The sequence below is a fragment of the Oryctolagus cuniculus genome, chromosome 6 (genome assembly GCF_051225735.1).
Source record: "Oryctolagus cuniculus isolate XC-2025 breed Fujian yellow rabbit chromosome 6, ASM5122573v1, whole genome shotgun sequence".
Lineage (NCBI taxonomy): Eukaryota > Metazoa > Chordata > Mammalia > Lagomorpha > Leporidae > Oryctolagus > Oryctolagus cuniculus.
In genome coordinates, this window is record NC_142872.1 from 64,344,844 (window position 1) to 64,368,900 (window position 24,057).

The window sequence follows — 24,057 nt, forward strand, 5'->3', positions numbered from 1 at the left end:
TCCACACAAAAAACCATCATCACACACCAAACCTGTCAGCACTTCGATCTAGGACTTCCAATCTTCAGAACTGTGAAGATGGTTATCTGCTGTTTAAGGCACAGCACTAGCAAAATAAGACAAACATGACACTAGACAGAAATCTGGAGTTATACAGAATACCAAAGTTGGTAACTACATAGATAAATATGTAAAATTGTTTCTTTTTAAGAGACAACTGATTGTTTAAACAAAATAATAGCTTATTATGAGGTTTATAATTCATGTACAAATAAAATATTTACAATACATATACAAGCATAAAGATAAGGTACTTTTATTATGTAAGTGTTCTGATATCACTTAAAGGTACACTTTGTTGGGCTAAATATGCATGATAAAAACTCAATCTATCACTAAAATAACAAAGCATTATAACTAGCAAGTCAAAAAAGGTCATAGAACAAATATACTGACCCAAGGTCAAAATAGTAGCAAAAGAAAAGAACAAATAGAAAACAAAGAGCAAGACGACAGACTCAATCCTAAATATTTCCAATAATCACAAAAAAAATAATAAATTATATAAGCACCTAAATTAGAAGGTAAAGCTTTCATACTGGATAGTTCAACTATACATGCTGCTTGTGAAAAATGTACCTTAAATGTAAAGACTCAAGTAGGTTAAAAGTAATAGAATGTGCTGGCACCATGGCTCAATAGGCTAATCCTCCACCTGCGGCACCGGCACACCGGGTTCTAGTCCTGGTTGGGGCACCGGATTCTGTCCCGATTGCTCTCCCAGTGCACTGGCCACAGCGGCCATTGGAGGGTGAACCAACGGAAAAGGAAGACCTTTCTCTCTCTGTCTCTCTCTCTCACTGTCCACTCTACCTGTCAAAAAAAAAAAAAAAAAGTAATAGAATGTAAAATGAAATGCTATTTTAATTTTTTTTTTTTTGGACAGGCAGTTAGTTAGCGAGACAGACAGAGAGAAAGATCTTCCTTTCTGTTGGTTTACCCCCAAATGGCCGCTAAGGCTGGCACGTTGCAGCCAGTGCACTGCGCCGATCCAAAGCCAGGAGCCAGGTGCTTCCTCCTGGTCTCCCATGCAGGTGCAGGGCCCAAGGACCTGGGCCACCCTCCACTGCCTTCCCAGGCCACAGCAGAGAGCTGGACTGGAAGAGGAGCAACCGGGACAGAATCCAGTGCCCCAACCGGGACTAGAACCTGGGGTGCCGGCGCCGCAGGCAGAGTATTAGCCAAGTGAGCCGCAGCGCCAGCCAAAATGTTATAAGACTAGTCAAAAGAAATCTAGATAAGCACAATGTAATGGAAATAGCAACAGAGAAAGCAATCATGAACACAAGGCCAGTACTCCATTCACTGAAGAAAGGAAAATTTCTGAAGGATTCTACAGTAGATAACTAGGTACCTGTAATATGAAGAAAAATTTTATAAGTTTGTAATGGTTTGCATATGAAATACTTAATTTATTCAAAGTTTTAAAAGTTTACAGGCATAAATTTTGATCTTTAAGACTTGTTTTACAGGGCCCAGCATTATGGCATAGCAGGCAGAGCTCTCAATCTGAAACGCTGACAGGAAGCTCCTGGCTTTGGATCGGTGCAGCTCCAGCCATTGTGGCCATCTGGGGAGTGAACCAGCGGATGGAAGACCTCTCTCTGTCTCTACCTCTCTCTCTGCCTCTCTGTAACTCTGTTTTTCAAATAAGTAAAATAAATCTTAAAAAAAAAAAAAGAATAAAAAAAGAATGGAAGAACATTCTTTATCTTCTTTTTTTTTTAAAACCAGAATATGAGAGAGAAATGTTCTATTCGCTTGTTTACTCCCAAATACCTGCAAGGGCCGGGTCTGAGCCCAGTTAAAGCAGTAAGTCAGGAACTCCATCCAGGTCTCCCACATTGCTGGAAAGAACCCACATACCTGAACCATAATCTGCTGTCTCCCATGGTGCGAATTAGCAGGAAGCTGAATCAGAGACTCTAACCCAGGCACACCAATATGGGATGCTTACCCTGCACCACAATGCTTACTCTGAAACAATATTCTTCAAGTACTGAATGAGCTACCAGTGTTGTGGCACAGTAGGTAAAGCCACTGGTTGGAACCCCAGCATCCCATATCAAAACACAGGTTCAAATCCAAGCTCCTTCACTTCCAATGCAGCTTCTTTCTAACGTACCTGGGAAGACAGCAGAGAATGGGCCCTGCTTGGGCCTCTGCTAACCACATGGGAGATCAGGAATCCCTAGCTCCTGGCTTCAATCTGCCCCAGATCTGCCAGAATAGTACCAGTATCTGTTAAAGAAATGGAGTTGGTTTAAAACTTCCAAAACTATTCATTGCACACTCCACCATTTAACTGTGACGTTATCTCTAAAATATTAACAAAGACTTTGTAGGAAAAGTCATTATAAACACACCTGAATTGTCTACAGTCTCAATGGATATCAAATATACAAATACTCTTTTGTTATATATTTCTTGACAGTAGCTTCTTTTCATATTCTTATTTTTAGAATAAGGTAAAGCCGCCACCTGCAGCGCTGACATCCTATATGGGCACCGGTTCGAGACCCAGCTGTTTCACTTCTGATCCAGCTCTCTGCTATGGCCTGAGAAAGCAATAGAAGATGGTCCAAAAGAACAGGTCTTCAAAGAAGGAGATACCTTTCTCTGAAGGGAGGAGAGAATTTCCACTTTGACTATGACCTTGTCTAAACAAGATAAGAGTTGGCGAACTCAAAAGGCTTTCATAGCCTTGGAAACTCATGACTGGAGCATAGGGAGATTACTGATGCCATAAACAGGAGTGTCAATTTGTAAAGTCAACAACAGGAGTCACTGTGCACTTACTCCTCATGTAGGATCTCTGTCCTTAATGTGCTGTACATTGAGATTTAATGCTATAACGAGTACTCAAACAGTATTTTTCACTTTGTGTTTCTATGTGGGTGCAAACTCTTGAAATCTTTACTTAATGTATACTAAACTGATCTTCTGTATATATAGAAAATTGAAAATGAATCTTGATATGAATGGAAGGGGAGAGAGAGCAGGAAAGGGGAGCTTTGCAGGTGGGAGGGAAGTCATCGGGGGTAGGGGGAAGCCAATGTAGTCTATAAGCTGTACTTCGGAAATCTATATTCATTAAATAAAAGTTAAAAAAAAAAAAAAAGAAGATGGTCCAAGTCCTTGGGCCCCTGTACCTGTGTAGGAGACCCGGAAGAAGCTCCTGGCTCCTGGCTTCAGATCGGAGCAGGACCTAGAACATTGAGGCCATTTGGAAAATGAACTAGCTGATGGAAGATTCTCTCTCTCTCTCTCTGCCTCTCTGTAACTGTACCTTTCATATAAATAAATAAATCTTTAAAAAAAAAAAAAGAAAAGAAAAAGAGTTACAGAGAGGGGGAAAAGAGAGAGAGAAAGAGAAATATGAATCAATTGATCTTCCATCTGCTGCTTTACTCCCCAAATGGTCCTAACGGACAGGGCTGGGCCAGGCCAAAACCAGGAGCTTCATCCATGTCTCCCACGTGGGTGCAGGGACCTAAGTTGTTGGGCCATCTTCTACTTTTCCAGGCACATTACCAGGGAGCTGGATTAGAAGTTGAAGAGCAGGGATCCAAACCAATGCCCATGTGGGATGCTGGTGCTGCAGCTTAACCCAGTGTGTCACAGTGCCAGTCACAACAATAGCTTCTAAAACAGGTCAAAACACCACATAAGACAAAAGACTTTTGTACTCATTAGGGTATAAGAAAGTTTTGGAAGTCTGGATGATGGATAAACAAAACTTCTCCATTATTTCTATGATTAAAGAGACCAAAAGATGAACCACTGATATTGGGGCTGCTTATAAAATTCCAGAAAAATCTGCCTGAATGAAATTTTTAAAAATATTATGAAAATCAATGATTTAAATAAATAGCCTTAAAAAAAAAAACAACCTAGTTTAAGGTTTCTTGAACCTTAAGAAACATGCCTGATGCTCTTAATCAAGAAAAGATTCACTAGAATTTATGCTTCACAAGAACAGAAAGTTTCTGAGGCCAGCATCGTGGCTTAGCAGGTGAAGCCACCACCTGCAATGTCAGCATCCCATATGAACACTAGTTCCAATTCTGGCTGCTCCACTTTCAATCCAGCTCCTCGTTAGTGTGGCTGGGAAAGCAGTGGAAGAGGACCCGAGTATTTAGGCCCATCCGTTCATGTGGGAGACACAGAAGAAGCTCCTGCTCCTGACTTTAGACTGGCTCAGCTCCAGTCATTGTGGCTGTTTGGGAAGTGAATCAATGGATGGAAGACCTCTCTCTCTCTCTCTCTGTCTCTCCCTCTCTCTCTGTAACTCTGCCTTTCAAATAAATAAATAAAAAGTTATTTTTAAAAAAAGTGTCTGTGCTGTTCATTCATCACTGCATTCCCAGTCCCTAAAACTGTACACAGTAGGTGCTCACTGATGTTCAATGTTGAATGAATGTTGAATTAATGAGCCTATAATAAATGAAAAATTGGAGCAACAGTGTTGTGGCATAGGTTAATCACCACTTGCAAAGCCAGCATCCAATGTGAATGCCAGTTCAAGTCCCAGCTGCTCCACTTCCAATCCCTGCTAATGGGCTTGGGAAAACAGAAGAAGATGGCCCAAATACTTAGGCCTCTGATACCCACATGAGAAACCCAGAAGGAGTTCCAGATTCCTAGCTTCTGCCTGGCCCAGGCCTGGCTGTTGCAGCCTTTTGGGGACTGAACCAGCATATGGAAGCTCTCTCTCTCTCCCCCTTTCTCTCTCCCCGTCTGCCACCCTACCTTTCAAATAAATCTTAAAAAGAAAAGAAAAATTCGGGTAGGTGTTTGGCACAAAAGTTAGAATGCTGGTTGGGAGTCAGTGCTGTGGCATAGTGGGCTAAGCCTCCACCTGCAGTGCCAGCATCCTATATGTCACTAGTTCTAGTCCTGGATGCTCCTCTTCCAACAGCTCTCTGTTATGGCCTGGGAAAGCAATAGAATATGGCCCAACCGGCACTGTGGCTCAGTAGGTTAATCCTCTGCCTGTGGTCCAGCATCCCATATGGGCACCGGTTCATGTCCTGGCTGCTCTTCTTCCCATCCAGTTCTCTTCTATGGCCTGGGAAAGCAGTAGAAGATAGCCCAAGTCCTTGGGCCCCTGTACCCAAGTGGGAGACCCAGAAGAAGGTCCTGGTTCCTGGCTTTGGATCAGCACAGCTCCGGCCATTGTGGCCATTGGGGAGTGAACCAGTGGGTGGGAGACACCTCTCTCTCTCTCTTGCTCGCTCGCTCTCTCTCTCTCTGCCTCTCCTCACTCTGTATAACTCTGACTTTCAAATAAATAAATAAATAAATCTTTAAAAAAAAAAGAAGAAGAAGATGGCCCAAGTTCTTGGGCCCCTGCACCCACATGGGAGACGGCTGAGCTCCAGCCACTGCAGCCATTTGGAGAGTGACCCAGTGGATGGAAGACCTTTCTCTCTTTCTCTCTGTCTCTCCTTCTCTCTGTCTGTAACTCTACCATTCAAAAAAAAAAAAAAGAATCTCTGACTTGGAGTCACAACTTCAATCTCAACTGCAGGTCCTGCTAATGTACACCTTGGGAGATAACTCAAGTGTCTGGGTCCCTGAAACCCACATAAAAGACCTAGAATAAGTTCCAGGCTCCTGGCTTCAGCCTGGCTCAGCCCTGGCCATTGTAGTCATCTGGGGAGTAAACCAGTGGATGGAAGACCTCGCCCTACCCTCCTACCCTTGTAACTTTATCTTTCAAATAAATACATAAATAAATATTTAAAAAATATGTATCAGTGTGTATGTGTATATGTATATAACATTTTTGTAACTATTAAGATGGATTTTCCAAGTAGTAAAACTGATGAGTTGTTTTGTTCTTTATATTTTCACATCTTCAAAAAAAGTTTAAACAAAAAATTTTAATTAAAAACAGGATTATGGGAAAATATTGTAAAAATAAAGATGTAAGAAAAGTTTAAGGCCAGCACCATGGCTCAATGGGCTAATCCTCCACCTGCGGCACCGGCACACCGGGTTCTAGCTCCGGTTGGAGTGCCGGATTCTGTCCCGGTTGCTCCTCTTCCAGTCCAGCTCTCTGCTGTGGCCCAGGAGTGCAGTGGAGGATGGCCCAAGTCCTTGGGCCCTGCACCCACACGGGAGACCAGGAGGAAGCACCTGGCTCCTGGCTTCGGATCAGCGCAGCGCAAAGGCCGTAGCGGCTATTTGGGGAGTGAACCAGAGGAAGGAAGACCTTTCTCTCTGTCTCTCTCTCTCTCACTGTCTAACTCTGCCTGTCAAAAAAAAAAAAAAAAAAAAAGAAAGGAAAGGAAAGAAAAGTTTAATGTTGCTGATTAAAATATATATAACTTTCACAATACCAAGATGGCAGAATAGGTAGGGATAAGGTGGACTGCTCTAGGCCTGGGGAAAATAGTACCAAAAATAAAATTTTTTTTAAAAAGTAGAGAAAGTGCATTCTCAGGGAGGAGATGGAGGGAAACCCACAGTGGAGATTCTGTGGAAGAAGAGATGCCGTGGATCTGTGTGGAAGGTGCAGACATGCAGCAATGCTCAAAAACACACAAGACCCAGTAGCCCAGAACCAGAAAAAGCGCCAGCATCGGCGCTGTGGCTCAATAGGCTAATCCTCCACCTGCGGTGCCGGTACACCGGGTTCTAGTCCCGGTCAGGGCACCAGATTCTGTTCCGGTCGCTCCTCTTCCTGTCCAGCTCTCTGCTGTGGCCCAGTAGTGCAGTGGAGAATGGCCCAAGTGCTTGGGTCCTGCACCCGCATGGGAGACCAGGAGAAGCACCTGGCTCCTGGCTTCGGATCAGCGCAGTGAGCAGGCCGCAATGTGCAGGCCGCAGCGTGCCAGCCGCAGCGGCCATTGGGTGGTGAACCAACAGAAAAAAGGAAGACCTTTCTCTCTGTCTCTGTCTCACTGTCCACTCTGCCTGTCAAAAAAAAAAAAAAAAAAGAAAAGAAAAGAAAAAGCGCCAGCTTTAGGCCAGCTTTAGAAAGCAAGGTGAGATCAGCCTGCATTGGCCTGTGCCACTGGTGCTACAGATAGAGGGAGAGCCTCGTGGATTTCACTGTCTTTGAGACCGGCCTGGAGCCCTGAGGGGAACAGGGTGCCCACTAACCACAGCAGAAAAAAAGGGGCATGTTTTGCTCTCCCTATCCTACTACAACAGTGGCTGGCAACTGGCTGAGAAAGGGTAGGTGCCATTTGTTGGTCATAAGTTGGTCAGCAGCTCCTGTACATGCACCCAGCAACTGGCAGGGCTAAGAGGCCATCTTCTCAGAGGCACCAGCAGCAGCGTGGGTACAGGCATCCAACAACAGGCAAGGAGAAGGAGCACAACATCAGTACCGGCTGCAGAGACTCTCATACGTGCCCGCCCAGCAACTGGTGGGGAGAAGGCGTGAGTGTGAGTGTGAAAATGAGTAGGGTTGTAGCCAGAAGCTGTTGTGCATGGGTGTGATCCAGGGATTTTACCAGAGGGAAAATTCCACGTTCCCCACTGACTTTGAGTCTTGCTGGGGGGATTGACAGGGGGCTGGGTACCCACGTAGGACTGTGAGGTACTCCCCAGCCTCTCAACATATCAAAAACGGGCTCCAAGGCTCATATCACCTAGGCAAAGTATGCACATATAGCTGACTCTGGGAACATCTCAGCCTCTCTATGACAGGTTAGCGGGGCCAAATGGAACCTCTACACCCCGTGACTACAGGAGCCCTGTGTGCTAAACTATGGGAACTCTGCATGAGAGGGTGCAGGGTGTAGCTGGGTCTCTAGTAATCACTATGTACAAATTCACAAGCTTAGAGCTCCCTGATTGCCTGGGGTGAGTTATTGCAGTGGGATCCCTGCTCACACTGAGGACTGCACATATCCTTTGTTCAGTTCATACAGAAGTGTGGATGAGTATTGCACCCATTGAGGACTAACACCCAGGCATGGATCACCTTGGAAGAGAGGAGGTGAGAGTGTGATTATGCCAACAAAAGTAACAATACCTCCCCTTTCTGTTAACAAGAGCAGACCTATCACATCCAATTTGGGTGTCTGTCACCCTGGATACTAGCCCTACCCTGGAGCACTGACCAGAGCTCCCTGGCCACACCCAGCACACACATCTGGAAATTCTCTGAAAGAACAAACACTCCAATAAGCTACAGCAGCATAGTTCAAATATAAAAGCCATCAGAGGAAAAAACCAACGAAGAAAAAAACAACAAATATCTCCACAAATTCCTAAAAATAAACGCAGAAATTCAATAAGCAAGAATAAGGAAGATAACATGACCCACCCTTAAAGGAACGCAACAACACTTCAATATTAGAATGTGAAGATGAAGAGATTGATGAAATGCCTGAAATGGAATTCAAAAGATTAATCATAGGATTACTCAGAAGCAGTGAGAAGCAAATTTACAAATTAAAGAAATCCATACATGACATGAACGAAAAATTCTCCCATGAAATTGACATTTTGAATAGAAATCAAAATGAAATACTAGAAATGAAGAATTCAATATGTCAAATAAAAAATACAGTGGAAAGCCTTAACAACAGACTTGGTGAGGCAAAAAAAAAAGAATATAACAAGCTAGAAGATAAATCTGAAAATTTTTCAGTCAGACCAAAAAAAAAAGAAAGAAATTAAAAAACAGTGTTGGAGATTTACAGGATACTATCAAACAACCCAACATGTCTTAGGAGTTCCTGAAGGTGTGGAAAGAGAGAATGGATTAGAAGGCTTATTTAGTGAAATAATCCGGACAACTTTCCCCAGTTTGGAGAAAGAAAGGGTCTTCTAAGTACAGGAAGCACATATAACTCCTAACAGACATGACCAGAAAAGATAATCAGCAAGACACATTACAAACTTTCAACAGTAAAATATAAAGAAAAGATTCTAAAATGTGTACAAGAGAAACTCCAGATTACTTTCAGAAAATCTCCAATTAGAGTCACAGCTGACTTCTTATCAGAAACTCTACAGACCAGGAGAGAATGGAAAGACATAGTCAAAATGGATGATTACTTTCCTTTAAGTCATTCTTAATTCCATTTATAAATCAAAATGAAACTGAGTAAAAATTTCATGGTCTTAGCAAGCTAGCATTAATGTACAGTTGCAAAATCAACCATCCATTGGTAGTTCTAATTTGAGACCTAAGGCTCCACTTTTTAGAATACCGGCCGCGGCGGCCATTGGAGGGTGAACCAACGGCAAAAGGAAGACCTTTCTCCCTGTCTCTCTCTCTCACTGTCCACTCTGCCTGTTAAAATAAATAAATAAATAAAAATAAAATAAAAAAAAAAGAATACTGACCTCTCCATCACTATCAGATATCACAATGAGTGCATCCTCAAGTCTTCGCTTCCTCTTGACATTGACAGGACTTGCAGTTTCGTCATCCTTCTTCTCCAGGTTCTGTGATTCCAGGGCTTCTTTAACTTTTTTCTTTCTCCGTGCCATCCTTCTGTTTGAAATATAAGGATAAATAATTACTCAAACTTTTCCAGAAGCTATTCAATTTTGTCAAGTAAAATTAAAAAATACTCATCTAACAGAAGTAAAAGTGAATTCCTGAACTGTTCCAGCATTCACTAAAAATTGTATTTGAGGAAGTGGGCATTTAGCCTAATGATTAAGATACCTGCATCCCATATCAGAATATCTGGGTTCAACTTCCAGCTCCAGCTCCTGACTCCAGCTTCTCGCCAATGCAGACCACAGGAAGCAGTAGTTATGGCTCAAGTAATTGGGTTCCTGCCGCTTACATGGGAAACTTAGGTTGCATTTCAGGCTCTTGGCTTCAGCCCTGGGAAAGCCCCAGCCACTGCAGACATTTAGGATATAATCTAGAAGATGGAAGCTCTCTGTCTACCTGTCTCCCCACTTCTGTCTTTCTCTATGCCTCAAATAAATTTAAAAAATTTTTAAGTTTATTTTTTCTACAGAAGAAAATATATCTATAAATATCATAACAGTGAAATTTCAAGCAGTAATATAATAATTTATCCTAGCTCCTTATATATTAATTTAGGCAACTGCTTTTCTTGATACACATTAATAATTTACAAGGTTTTTTTTTTTTCAAGATTTATTTATTTGAAAGGCAGAGCTACAGAGAGAGAGAGAGGAGGCATAAATATATAAAAAGAGACAAATCTTCCATTCACTGGTTCACTCCTCAAATGACCACAGTAAGCCAGGGCTGGACCAGGTTGAACCAGGAGCCAGGAACTTCATCCTGGTCTCACATGGGTAACAGCAGCCTAAGTACTTGGGCCATGTTTTACTGCCTTCCCAGGTGCATTAGCAGGGAGCTAAATCAGAAGCCAAGCAACCAGGACTCAAACCACTACTCCAATATGGGATGCCAGCATCACAGGCAGTGGCTTAACCCACTGCACCACAACATCAGTTCCTACATTTTTTTTTTTAAATATCAATGCCCCAGAGCCGGCGCCGTGGCTCAACAGGCTAACCCTCCGCATTGCGGCGCCAGCACACCGGGTTCTAGTCCCGGTTGGGGCGCCGGATTCTGTCCCGGTTGCCCCTCTTCCAGGCCAGCTCTCTGCTGTGGCCAGGGAGTGCAGTGGAGGATGGCCCAAGTGCTTGGGCCCTGCACCCCATGGGAGACCAGGAAAAGCACCTGGCTCCTGGCTCCTGCCATCGGATCAGCGTGGTGCGCCGGCCGCAGCGCGCTGGCCGCGGTGGCCATTGGAGGGTGAACCAACGGCAAAGGAAGACCTTTCTCTCTCTCTCTCACTGTCCACTCTGCCTGTAAAAAAAAAAAAAAAAAAAAAAAAAAAAAAAAATCAATGCCCCAGTCTAATAAAGGGAACTTACAAGAAGTCCACAGCTAATAAGCTAATATCATATTTAAAGATAAAAGATTGAAAGCTTTCTCTTTAAGACAAGGAGCAAGATAAGACATTGACATTCTATACAGTGGTTTACTCCCTAAATGGCCACAATGGCCGGAGCTGTGCTGATCCGAAGCCAAGAGCCAGGTCTCCCATGCAGGTGCAGGGGCCAGAAGACTTGGGCCCAAGACCTGTACTTTTAAAAAAATTAAAAAATTCTTGGGGTTAGCTCTGTAGTATAGCAGGTAAAGCCGCCGCCTGCAGTACAGGCATACCATATGGGCGCCAGTTCAAGTCCTGGCTGCTCCACTTCCAATCCAGCTCTCTGCTATGGCCTGGGAAAGCAGTAGAAGATGGCCCAAGTCCTTGGGCCCCTGCACCCGCATGGGACACCCGGAAGAAGCACCTGGCTCCTGGCTTCAGATCGGCGTAGCTCCGGCCACTGCGGCCGATTGCGGAGTGAACCAGCGGATGGAAGACCTCCCTCTCTTTCTCTCTGCCTCTCCTTTCTCTGTGTAATTTTGACTTTCAAATAAATAAATAAATCTTTAAAAAAAAAAGTACATAAAATTTTTAAATAACTATGTTTGACTCTCTCAATTTTAACATCCGCTTCATTCTTATGCCCTAATAATTTAATGCTTTCATCTTCTATCTCTTTAACCTTTCCATTCTGCTTATCTCTCATCACCACCATAGTCCAAGCTATCGGTAACTCTCGAGTGGACAAGAGTTTCTGAATCGGGTTCATTACTTTTATGATTTACCCTCTCCAAGCTGCCCTACACACTAAAGCTGTTATCTTTTCAAACTGCAAATCTTAATTTGACTACTTATAAAACTTCAATGACTTCCCATCGCTTTTATAGTTGACATGTTTACTGTTAACATGGTCTACCACATTTGTCCTATATGTATTATTTGACCTCCTGCCATTTTTTTTAAAGATTTTATTTATTTATTTGAGAGGTAGAGTTACAGACAGTGAGAGGTAGAGACAGAGAGAGAGAGGTCTTCCATCTGCTGGTTCACTCCCCAGATGGCTACAATGGCCACAGCCACACTGATCCGAAGCCAGGAGTCAGGTGCTTCCTCCAGGTCCCCCACACAGGTACAGGGGCCCAAGGACCTGGGTCACCTTCCACTGCTTTCCCAGGCCACAGCAGAGAGCTGGATCGGAAGAGGAGCAGCCAGGACCAGAACCAGTGTCCACATGGGATGCCTGTGCCTCAGGCGGAGGATTAACCTACTGCGCCACAGCACCGGCCCCATTAAGTCCTAAGTTCTTAAAATCTAGCTATATTCCTTTCCTTACACAGGTTTTTTTTTTTTTTTTTTTTTTTTAAAGATTTTATTTAGGCCAGCGCCGCGGCTCACTAGGCTAATCCTCCGCCTGTGGCGCCAGCACCCCGGGTTCAAGTCCTGGTCGGAGCGGCGGATTCTGTCCCGATTGCTCCTTTTCCAGTCCAGCTCTCTGCTGTGGCCCAGGAGTGCAGTGCAGGATGGCCCAAGTCCTTGGGCCCTGCACCCACATGGGAGACCAGGAGAAGCACCTGGCTCCTGGCTTTGGATCATCATGGTGCACCAGCGCACCAGACGCAGCAACCATTGTGGGGTGAACCAACGGAAAAAGGAAGACCTTTCTCTCTGTCTCTCTCTCACTGTCCACTCTGCCTGTCAAAAAAAAAAAAAAAAAAAAAAAAAAGATTTAATTTGGCCTAGTGGTTAAGATGTCTGTATTTCATGTCTGTGTAGCTAGGACTCCAGCTCTACCTGCTGACCCTGGTTTCCCTGCTAATGCAGACCCTAGAGGCAGCAGTAACAGTTCAAGTAATTGAGTTTCTACAACCCATAAGGAGACCTGGATTGAGTTCCCAGTTTCCAGCTTAGTTCTAGACAAGGCCCAACCATTGTGGACATTTGGGGAGCGAACCAATGGATAGGAAACGTCAGTCTCTCTTTCTCACAAATAAATAAAAATTTCGTAAAATAAGTTTTAACAGTTGTAATTATACATTCATGTGATTTTTAAGGAAATGTATGTCTTTCCCAACAGACTATAGGTTTCAGGAAGAAAAGAATATCAGTACAGTCCTGGCATCTGGCATATTCCCTGGCAAATGACAGGTTATTGATAAATACTTACTAAATAAATGAATTACACAAGTTTTAGAACAATAAAATTAGAAAGGTGTAACTTTAGGTGTTTTCTCCTTGATTCACATGTTCAATAAATTCTGTGATAGTTTCACAACTTAAAAATAATATTCAGGGTAACAGATATTGTAGTGCAGCCAGTTAGGCTACCATATGGAATGCTTGCATCTCATACCACAGTGCCTGGGTTTGAGTCCCAGCTCTACTTCTGATCCATATCCCTGTGACTATGCACCCTGGGAGGCAGCAAATGATGGTTTAAGTGTCAGCTGGAGTCCCTGGCTCCTTGTTTCAGCCTGGCTTAGCACTAGCTGTTGTAGGCATCTGGGGAGTAAACTAGCAGGTGGCAGAGCTTTCAGTGCCTTTCAAGTAAATAAGTATTTTTTAAAAATAAATAATTCGAAAATATGGCTATCCTTTTATAAAATAAGAATATCCAGATATATGTGTTCAACCTAGAGGTTAAGATGCTCACAACCCACACTGAGTACCTGGGTTCAATTGGCAGGTCTGGCTCCTGACTCCAGCTTTCTGACCAGTGCAGACCCCAGGAGACAATGGTGATGATAACAAGTAATCAGGTTCCTGCCACCCATATGGGAGATCTGGATTGTCATTCCGGTTCCTGGCTTGGCCCAGAGCCAGCACTGCAGGCATTTGGTGAGTAAAGCAGAGGATGAGAGCTCCCATTCTGTCTCGGCCTCTCTCTCAAATAATTTCCTTTTACCATTAGTTGTCAGGTTGATACCAAAGGAAAGGTTTTTACAAAAAAATAAATAAATAAATGAAGGATGCAGGACACATACTCTGATTTCACAACCTACTACAAAGCTAGCAGAGAACTAGCTTAAGAATAGACATATGGGCCTGTGCCGCGGCTCACTTGGCTAGTCCTCCACCTGCAACACCGGCACCCCAGGTTCTAGTCCTGGTTGGGGCGCCGGATTCTGTCCCGGTTGCCCCTCTTCCAGTCCAGCTCTCTGCTGTGGCCCGGGAGTGCAGTGGAGGATGGCCCAAGTCCTTGGGCCCTGCACCCGCATGGGCAGACCAGGAGGAAGCACCTGGCTCCTGGCTTTGGATTGGTGCAGCACGCCGGCCGTAGCAGCCATTTGGGGGTGAACCAACGGAAGGAAGACCTTTCTCTCTGTCTCTCTAAATCTGCCTGTCAAAAAAAAGAAGAGACATAAGGGGGACCAGCTTGTGGCATAGTGGATAAAGTCACTTCCTCAGCAGCATCCCATATGAGCGCTGGTTCATGCCCAGGCCACTCCACTTCTGACGCAGCTCGCTTTTAATAGCCTGGGAAATGCAGTGGAAGATGGCCCTAGTGTTTGGGCCCCTACCATGAGTGGGAAACCTGGATGAAGCTCCTGGTAGTAATCTGGGGAGTGAGCCACAGGATGGAAGATCTCTTTCTGTCTCTCCCTCTTCTAAAATAAATAAATAAATCTTAAAAAACAAAACAAAACAAAAAAACATGGATCAAGAAAGTAGACTTAACAATCCAGAAAAATGTTCACATTTATAGACCCCTGATTTTCTTTTTTTTTTTTTTTAAGATTTATTTATTTATTCAAAAGGCAGAATTACAGAGAGAGAGAGATAACTTCCATCTACTGGTTTACTACCAAAATGGCTGCAATAGCCAAAACTAGGCTGATCCGAAGCCAGGAGTCAAGAGCTTCATCTGGATCTCCAACATGGGTGCAGAGGCCAAAGCACTTGGGCTATCCTCTGCTGCTTTCCCAGGTACATTAGCAGGGAACTGGAACAGAAGTGAGAAAGCTAGGCTCAGATAGGCGCTCATATGGAATGCCGGCAACACAGGGGGCAGCTTAATCTGTTACACCACAGTGCCAACCCCAACACCTGATTTTCAACAAGGGCACCAAGATCATTCAATGGAGAAAGAATATTTAATCAATAGAGCTGGGACAATTATAGGGCCACAAATAAAAATAATGGAATTGTATACCTACCTCACACCAAACAAGAGTTCAAAATGGATCAAAGACTCAAATTTAAAAGCTACAACTATAGAACTCTTAAAACAAAACATTAGGTACAAATTTTCATGAGCTTAAATTAGGTAATGATTTCTTATGTGATATTAACAGCTGAAACAACAAAAGAAAAAAGATAAATAACATCAAAAATTTAGAAGTGGAAAAATAAATAAGTAAATAAAATTTAGGAGTGGGTATTGTGGGGAACAGCAGGTTTTAACTGCTTGAAATGCCCACATACAATATGAAAGGGCCTGGTTCAAGTCCCAGCTATTCCACTTTGGATGCAGTCTTCCTGTGAATACACATCCTGGGAGGAACAGATGATGGCTTAACCACTATGGGAGGACAGGATGGAGCTCCAGGCTCCTAGCTTTGGCCTGGCCCAGCCCTGGTTGTTGTGGGCATTTGGGGAATGAATCAGTAAGTGGAAGGTTGTTATCCTTCTCTCTCTCTCTCTTTCTCTCCTCTTGTCGCTCTGCCTTTTAAATAAATAAAGATTTTTAAAATAATTTAAAAGTTTTGGCCGGCGCCATGGCTCACTAGGCTAGTCCTCCACCTTGCGGCGCTGGCACACCGGGTTCTAGTCCCAGTTGGGGCGCCGGATTCTGTCCCGGTTGCTCCTCTTCCAGGCCAGCTCTCTGCTGTGGCCAGGGAGTGCAGTGGAGGATAGCCCAAGTGCTTGGGCCCTGCACCCCATGGGAGACCAGGATAAGTACCTGGCTCCTGCCATTGGATCAGCGCGGGACGGCGGCCATTGGAGGGTGAACCAACGGCAAAGGAAGACCTTTCTCTCTGTCTCTCTCTCTTTCACTGTCCACTCTGCCTGTCAAAAAAAAAAGTTTTGAAGGCAGGAGTTGTGGCATAGTGGTTAAGCCATGGCTTGGGATGCCCATATTCTGTATCAAAGTCCCTAAATTCAAGTCCCATCTCCACTTCCAATCTAGTTTCCTTTTTAATGAGCACCATGGGAGTAGCAGGTCCTTGTCACTCACATTGAAGATCTGGATAGAGTTCCAGGACCCTAGTTTTGGCCTGGCTCAGCTTCAAATGTAAGACTTTTGAGGAGTGAACCAGTTGAAGGACAGTCTGTCACTCTGCCTTTCAAATAAATAAAACTTTCAAAAAATTTAAAAAATTTTGTCTTTCCTAGTACACTATCAAGAATGTAGAAGGGGGCAGGGGCTGGCGCCATGGCGCAGTGGGTTAATCCCCCACCTGTGGTACCGGCATCCCATATGGGTGCCAGTTCTAGTCCTGGCTGCTACTCTTCCAATCCAGCTCTCTGCTGCGGCCTGGGAGGGCAGTGGAAGGCGGCCCAAGTCCTTGGGCCCCTGCACCCATGTGGGAGACCTAGAGGAGGCTCTTGGCTCCTGGCTTCGGATCGGCACAGCTCCGGCCGTTGCGGCCACTGGGGAGTGAACCAATGGAAGGAAGACCTTTCTCTCTGTCTCTCTAGCTCTCAAATAAATAAATAAATCTTAAAAAAAAAAAAAAAAAAGAATGTAAAAGGGGGATGCAGGCTTTGTCGCGGAGCAGGTTAAGCTACCGCCTGTGACCCTGGATTCCATGAGGGTGCAGGCTTGAGACTTGGCTGCTCCACTTCCAATTCAGCTCCCTGCTAATGATGCACCTGCGAAGGCAGCAGAAGATGGTGTAAGTGCTTAGGCCCTTGCACCCATGTGGGAGATCTGGAGGGAGCTCTAGACTCCTGGCTTCAGCCTGGTAAGTCTTGGCCATTACAGCCATTTGGGGAGTGAATCAGCAGATGGAGGAGATCTGTCTCTTCCTCTCTTGTGGTAACTCTGCCTTTCAAATAAATTTTTTAAAAATAAATCTTAAAAAAAAAATAATGTAGAAGGGAGCTCAGCATTGTGGTATATCGGTATAGCTGCCACATGTGACACCAGCATCCCATATGGGTGCTGGTTCGAGACCTGGCTGCTCCACTTCCAATCCAGCTCTCTGCTGATGTGCCTGGGAAAGCAATGGAAGATGGCCCAAGTCCCTGGACCCCTGCACCCACATGGGAGACATGAATGAAGCTCCCAACTCCTGGCTTCGGCCTGGCCCAGCCCTGGCCATTGAAGCCATTTAGGGAGTGAACCAGTGGATGGACGATCTCTCTATGTTCCTTCTGTGTAACTCTTTCAAATAAATAAATCATTAAAAAAATTAGAATATATAAGAGAGAGTAAACTAAGGCACAGAGAGGTTAAGTCATTTGCTTACTGTCACATAGCCACCAACAGGCAGCAGCATGATTTAGAACTAGAAAGTCTATCTGTGGATCCTACTCTGAACCACATCTGAAACCTCAGGGCTCAGGGTAGGGTGTTCCAAAGACAGGGCCAGCCCATGACACTAAGCAGATACCACCTAGTTTGAGAGGTGGCAAGAATCCTGCAGGGCCAGTAGTGGCATATTGGATTCAACCTTAGAACTGGGACTGGGCTGAGGGATGACAACAGAGAAGAAGCCTCTGTGTGTGTATCTCTGTTTAGCAGTTGGGCAAGGACCAGGACTGTGGTAGGGTATCATTAGGAGAAAGGGTAAGGACAGGAGAGCCAAAAGGCACAAGCCAAAAGAAGGGCCATGAGATGGGATCTAAAGTGGCTTGAATCACAGAAAGGGAAGGAAAAATGGCGTTCAAGCCAGCAGGGTAGAAGATGATGGCCCTACGACAGAGGGGAGAATCTGAAAGAACATGGGGTGGAAACAGGGATTAGCATAAGGAAAGACGGAGAAATCATGTCCTAGGAATATATGGTAGAGTCTCCATCTTATTAAATGCTGTCTGTATAATTATTTAAATCAGTATGCTCAAATCTGACAGTAAGGGTAGTTATACCACCAAGTACATGTAATTTCTTAATGGCATGTAAATAAACAAAAACCCTTCTTCCTAGCATAGTGCTATGGGCTCAATGTGGGTTTCTAAGGAATCACACCAGAGACAGAATCAAACAGAAGCATTCAGTGTCAGGGCTGGCACTGTGGCACAGTTGGGTGAGCCTCCACCTGCGGCACCAGCATCCCATATGGGCACCACTTAAGAGTCCTGGCTACTCCACTTCCAATCCTGCTCCTAGATGATGGCTTGGGAAGGCAGTGCACGATGGCACTTGAGCCCCTGCACCCACATGGGAGTTTCTGGCTCCTGGCTTCAGATCAGTCCAGCTCCAGCAGTTGTGGCCATCTTGGGGGTGGACCAGCAGACGGACATCCTCTCTGTCTCTGCCTCTCTAATAAAATCTTAAAAAAAAATGCATTAAGTGGAGGACCCCACAGATCTAAGTACCAAAATTCCAGTGCCTCATGAGATTTAGCCACACTAAATTACTCTCTGTACAGTAATTCTGAAATTAAAAAGGTTATTGATCAGCCAATTTAAACAAGGTCAATGTATAGCTCAACAACTTTTTTTTTGTTGTTAAAGTTGCTGCTCTTCAAAATGAAGACCTCAATAAAACAGCTTACCTTCACTTTAAACTTGGCTATAGAATGAAGTACCACTAACTGCCTATGAAAAAGGAATTGAGTCTGGATGCCAACAGCAACTTCTTAACCACGACAGGAACAAGTGTCTTTACAGGAACACACACATACAAAAGGTGATCCAATAATGAGACCTGTTATTTATTTAAGGCAGCATTTTTGGTGGTGACCTTGAAAATCCCCAATTTTCAGGGGATATTATTTGTCATTTTCTTTCAGCACATCCATCATTTTGGTCTATCTGAAGAACATTCACAGACAAGGTAATTTAAAATCTTGACAGTCTAGGTACCAAACCTGTCAAAATAGCTTTGGAAGCTTTGTGGTATAGGAACCTTAAGATCAATCCTTTATGAATGACTGACACCTGCACAAGTCACTATTCCAGAAATTTGGTACCGGGGCTGGCGCTGTGGAGCAGCGGGTTGAGGCCCTAGCCTATAGCACCAGCATCCCATACGGGCACAGTTCAGGTCCCGGCTGCTCCACTTCCAATCCAGCTCTCTGCTATGGCCTGGGAAAGCAGCAGAAGATGGCCCAGGTCCTTGGGCCTGTGCACCCACGTGGGAGACCCAGAAGAAGCTTCTGGCTCAGATCAGCTCAGGGCATTGCAGTCCTTTAGGGAGTGAACCATCGGATGGAAAACCGCCGCTAGGCGGAGGATTAGCCTAGTGAGCCGCGGCGCCGGCCTGAAAGTTTATTTTAAAAAAAAATGGTATCAAGCTCTTGATTTAAAACAAGTAACAATGAGCTTGGTTGTTTCTGTAATTGGGGAAAAAAAATGTACACACACACTTCTATTCCCAGTTTTTAATACTCAGCCTCAATCTAGACACACCTTGAATATAATTTTTTCTTGAATCCTGGCCTCTATTCTGGATATATCCACAGTGCATCACAGCTGTGGATATCCACATTGCCAACTTACACATGTAAGGTAACTTGCTCAAACAGCCAGTAAGCTGGTCCATGGTTTTGCTAGCAACTCGAGCTCAAGGCATCCGATTCGAAAAGCACACTTTCTTTGGTTCAACTGCAAGGCACTGCCTTTCCCTTAGCAGGCCAAAATTTAAAAAGCAGCATAAAACCCGCGCTACTCCTAACGAAGTACGATTTGATGTCTAGATGCGGGAACCTCTGAGTCTGGCGCCTTGGGTTCCACTCCACCCCCGCCACGACGGCGATCAGCACCCTGGCCCCTCCGCGGGGCTTCGTCTGTCAACTGAGGCCAGCGGTGCGGGGTTGCTCAGCGAGCGCGCAGGCGGGAAAGACGCCAAACGCTGCCCGGCGCCGTGCACAGGCGCTGGTGGGTATATATGGTGGTGAGGATTTCTAAGGAGCATCTCCTTTTCTGGGCCAAAAAAAATTTTTCAGTCAAAGCAGTGCTCCCGATCAACTGGTAACCGTCCGGAAGGGGGGGAGGGGCGGGGGCGTGAGGAGCCCGCGGCGAACGGCGCGGCCGCTCCTGCCTCGGGGACCTCCCGCGCGGGTGGCGGCCGGGACGGAGCCTCCGCCCGGGGAGTCCCGAGTGAGGAGACAGGGACCACCGCCCTCGGCGACGAGGCCGCCCGGGCCCACCCTGCAGGTGTGAGGCGAGGCCAGGCCCCCCGGCAGCCGCCCACCCCAGCGCCCCGAGGGGCCCACGGCAGAATCGCCAACTTCCCACCCGACGTCTCCGAGGCGCCCACCTCAGAGTCGGCCGGCGTCCCGAGCGGCCTACCTAGACGAAGGGAGGCGCCCCTCCGGCGGAGGAGCCGGCCGCCGCCCCGCCGAGGGCGCGGAGGAGGCGGGGAGAGGGCGGGCCGGAGGTGTGCCGAGGCGGCAGGTACTCACTCACCCGCCAGCACGCGCCGCTCCGCCGAGCCCCTCCTCCCGGCGCCGGGGGTCGCGAGCCGCCGCAGCGCGTCAGGAGCCGGCGGCCGGACGGAGAGCGCCAAGCCGAGGCGCGACAGCCGGGCGACGAGCTCAGCGCACGGGCGCAGGCGCGGGCGTTGGGAGACGGAACCAATACGCAGCGCGGGGGAAGCCGCCGCCTGGACGTACCAACTGCGCGATGCGGGGGGGGCGCAGACCCCGAGGCGGGCCAGTCTTTCCCCCTCTCCGTTGCGCGCTGGCGGCATCGCTTGCTGGCTAACCAAGAGCTAGGACCCGCGATCTCTACAGGGAACGTTTCAAGGTCTGCTCTACTAGCCCTTTCTTTGCGTGTTAACTAGACAACACGGAAACAATCTGTTCACATGACCACGTGAAACCTATCTCCTTCGATGGTAAAATATTAGTGTTTGATCATTTCGGGGGAGAGAGAGAATCTTGAAACTAGAAATTCGGAAATGGCAGGTAGAAGTGTAAAATTAAAACCACCACTTTTGAGGACAATTCCACTTCTTTGTGGTGAAATTGTAAATGCCCATGTTAACTACTCAGCAATTTCAAGTGTCAAAAAATACAGGAAGTCCTACAGGTGTGCATCAAGACATATTCTAGAAAGCCCAATTTTGAAAAATGTAAACAGCTGAATGTCCAATAAGACATGGATGAATAAAATGTGAAACGTCCCTACAATAAAATACTACAACAAATAAAACTAGTCTTATATGTATAAACATTTGATAGCTCATTACATGAATTATTGAAGTAGCTATATGCCCTCAGACGCGTACACTGTGAAATGATTTACATAAATTTAAAAATGCACAGGCCAGTATGTACTGTTTATGGAAAACGTGTGTAAAACTAGAAAATGGATTAGATGGATAGATGGATACACGCGGTAATGATGCAGGAGTGGAGGAGGGCATGGGGAGAAGGAAGGGCTGGGCAGCAAACGGCTTCGATAGATCTGTGTGGTGGAATGAGAAGGCCATGTCAAGATGGCCACTGGTAACAGAAACCGCCTGGCAACAGGCTGTGATTGGATGGCTTCGGAAACCACATGACAACAGAGCCTGCCTGGCAACAGGCTGTGATTGGTTAGGGCATAGACTGACCCTTGACCAGATTGGCTATTTAAGCTGTTGTACCAACTGAAATAAACGAGTCTGCAGGTTGCTCCCCTCTGGCCTGCTTTCACCGGACTCCCGGGGTCTGTGTGGTGTCTGCCTGCCTCTTGCCCCCACCACGCTCCTCCTCGATCCACCTCAACAGATCTGCCATGATTTCTTTTAAAAAAGAAAAACTTGGGGCCTGCATTGCAACGCAGTGGGTTAAGCTGACACATTAATACCAGGCAGGCATCCCATACAGGCACCAGTTAGAGTCCTGCCTGCTCCACTTTTGATCCAGCTCCCTGCTAATGGCCTAGGAAAGCAGTGGAAGATAGCCCAAGTTTTTGAGCCCCTGAACCCAGGTGGGAGACCCTGATGAAGCTCCTGGATCTTGGCTTCAGCTTGGCCCAGCCCTGGCCATTGCAGCCATCTGGGAAGCAAACCAGCGGATAGAAGATTGATCAATCACAACCCACCCCCTTTGGAAACTCTGCCTATCAAATAAATAAAATAAATCATTTAAAAAAACTAAATATTAGGGGTTGGCGCTGTGGCATAGTGGGTAAAACCGCCACCTGCCAGCATCCCAAATGGGCACCAGTTCCAATCCAGCTCTCTGCTGTGGCCTGGGAAAGCAGAAGATGGCCCAAGTCCTTGGGCCCCTGTACCCATGTGGGAGACCCAGAGGAAGCTCCTGGTCCTGGCTTCAGATCGCAGCAGGACCTAGAACATTGCAGCCAGTTAGGGAGTGAACCAGTGGATGGAAGACTCCCCCCTCTCTCTCTCTCCTCCCTCTTTCTCTCTCTGTAACTCTCTCAAATAAATAAATAAATAAATCTTAAAAAAAAACTAAAAATTAACAATAATACTGTGACCAGCTAGGTTAAGCCACCACTTGCAATGCCAGCATACCATATCAGAGTGCCTGTTGGAGCCCCAGCTGCCCTCGTTCTGATCCAGCTTTGCACTAATGTGCCTGGGAAGGGAGCAGCTGATGGCCCCTGCCACTCACAAGGGAGACCTGGATGGAGTCCCTGACCATTTGGAGAAGGAACCAGTGGATGAAAGATCTCTCTCTCTCTCTCTCTCTCTCTCTCTCTCTACCTCTTAGTAGTTCTGCCTTTCAAATAAATAAATAAATTTTTTTAAAATAACAATGTTAACAGTTGGGTATTGGAACTAGGGGTACATTGTTCTCAGTACTTTTCTGTAACATTTAAATCCCAGGATTCCATTACCTGGAATTCTCTTACCCTATCCGCCAAATCACCTACCTCCAACTGACCCTCCAAAATGCAGCTCACCCATGTCTTCCTCTACATCCTCTAACCTCAGTGCATTGCTCCTGCTTGCTTCCTCAGCCACTGGGACTCCCATCTCCCATAGTATACTACAATTATTTGCTGTATGAATATGTGTCTATGTCTCTTCTTTAAGACTTGTGAGCTCTCTGAAGTAGCCAAGATCCTGGCCAACAGCAAAAACTCAATGTATGATATGCGATTGAATTGGGGGAAGGGGAGATTAGAAGGCCAGAGAGGTCTTCTGAGAGCATCTGCCTTTAAGGAAAAATGTGGATGCATCGTCTTTGGCAGCTATTCTGCGACCCTGAAAAGAGCCAGCCTTGTATGGGCAGCATCTACAGTGTCCCAGTCCCCCAGTTCTCTGCCTGCTGGCAGTTAGACTGTATGCAGCCTCCCCTGAGTGTTGGCTACACTTAACGACTTTTTTTTTTATAAAGATTTATTGATTTTACTTGAAAGAGTTACAGAGAAGCAGAGAGAGAGAGAGAGAGAGAGAGAGAACGAGAGAGAGAGTCTTCCATCCACTGGTTCACTCCCCAATTGGTTGCAACAGCCAGAACTGAGCCAATCTGAAGCCAGGAGCCAGAAGCTTCTTCTGTGTCTCCCATGTGGGTGCAGGGGCCCAAGTACCTGGGCTATCTTCCACTGCTTTCCTAGGCCACAGCAGAGAGCTGGATCAGAAATGGAGCAGCCAGGACTCGAACCAGCGCCCATATAGGGTGCCAGCACTTGCAGGTGGTAGCTTTACCTGCTACGCCAAAACACTGGCCCCCTCACTTCTAAACAATATAATAAGGCAGAAGCGATGGCTTGTCTTTCCAAGATTAGGTTATAATGGCTTCCTTCCCGGACACTCAGTGTCCATTCACAGGAAAGTGGAACATCCAATTACTGGAGTTTTATGCAGAAGTAACATAGAGCACCAGCAAAACAAACACACACACACACACACACACGTGCCCACACATACAAAGGACAAGTTAGAAACAATGACTTCGTTACCTACTGAAAGTAGGCAGACCTACAGAGAAGTTGGGATGAGTAATAACTACAATGAGGTAAAAATGTGGGGAGGAGTGAGAATTCAGATTAGCACTTTTCTGAGTAGTTCCAGGTTTGGAACCATGCTAATGTTTCACATACTAAAAGATAATATCAATAAAAATAGACATGGTATAGTTGGGAGGAC

At 45.7% G+C, this 24,057-nt stretch overlaps 1 protein-coding gene across 10 annotated transcripts in view; it reads right to left on the reverse strand.

Annotated features, from left to right (window-relative positions):
• Window positions 1–20,646, reverse strand: part of UIMC1 (ubiquitin interaction motif containing 1) — a 108,511-nt gene extending 87,865 nt beyond the window's left edge. For 2 of the 10 annotated variants that reach the window (XM_089335104.1, XM_089335111.1), the window contains exons 1-3: window positions 20,418–20,557; window positions 9,376–9,526; window positions 8,348–8,410 (exon numbers count right to left, since the gene is read on the reverse strand). In XM_089335104.1, the coding sequence (XP_089191230.1) occupies window positions 8,348–8,410; window positions 9,376–9,522 (210 nt within the window). In that variant the 5' untranslated portion in view covers window positions 9,523–9,526; window positions 20,418–20,557. Of the gene's footprint in view, window positions 1–8,347; window positions 8,411–9,375; window positions 9,527–20,268; window positions 20,565–20,623 lie in introns of those variants that run through there. The other 8 variants (XM_089335108.1, XM_089335113.1, XM_089335107.1 and 5 more) reach the window with 7 other exon arrangements.
• Between the last annotated feature and the right edge of the window lie 3,411 nt (window positions 20,647–24,057).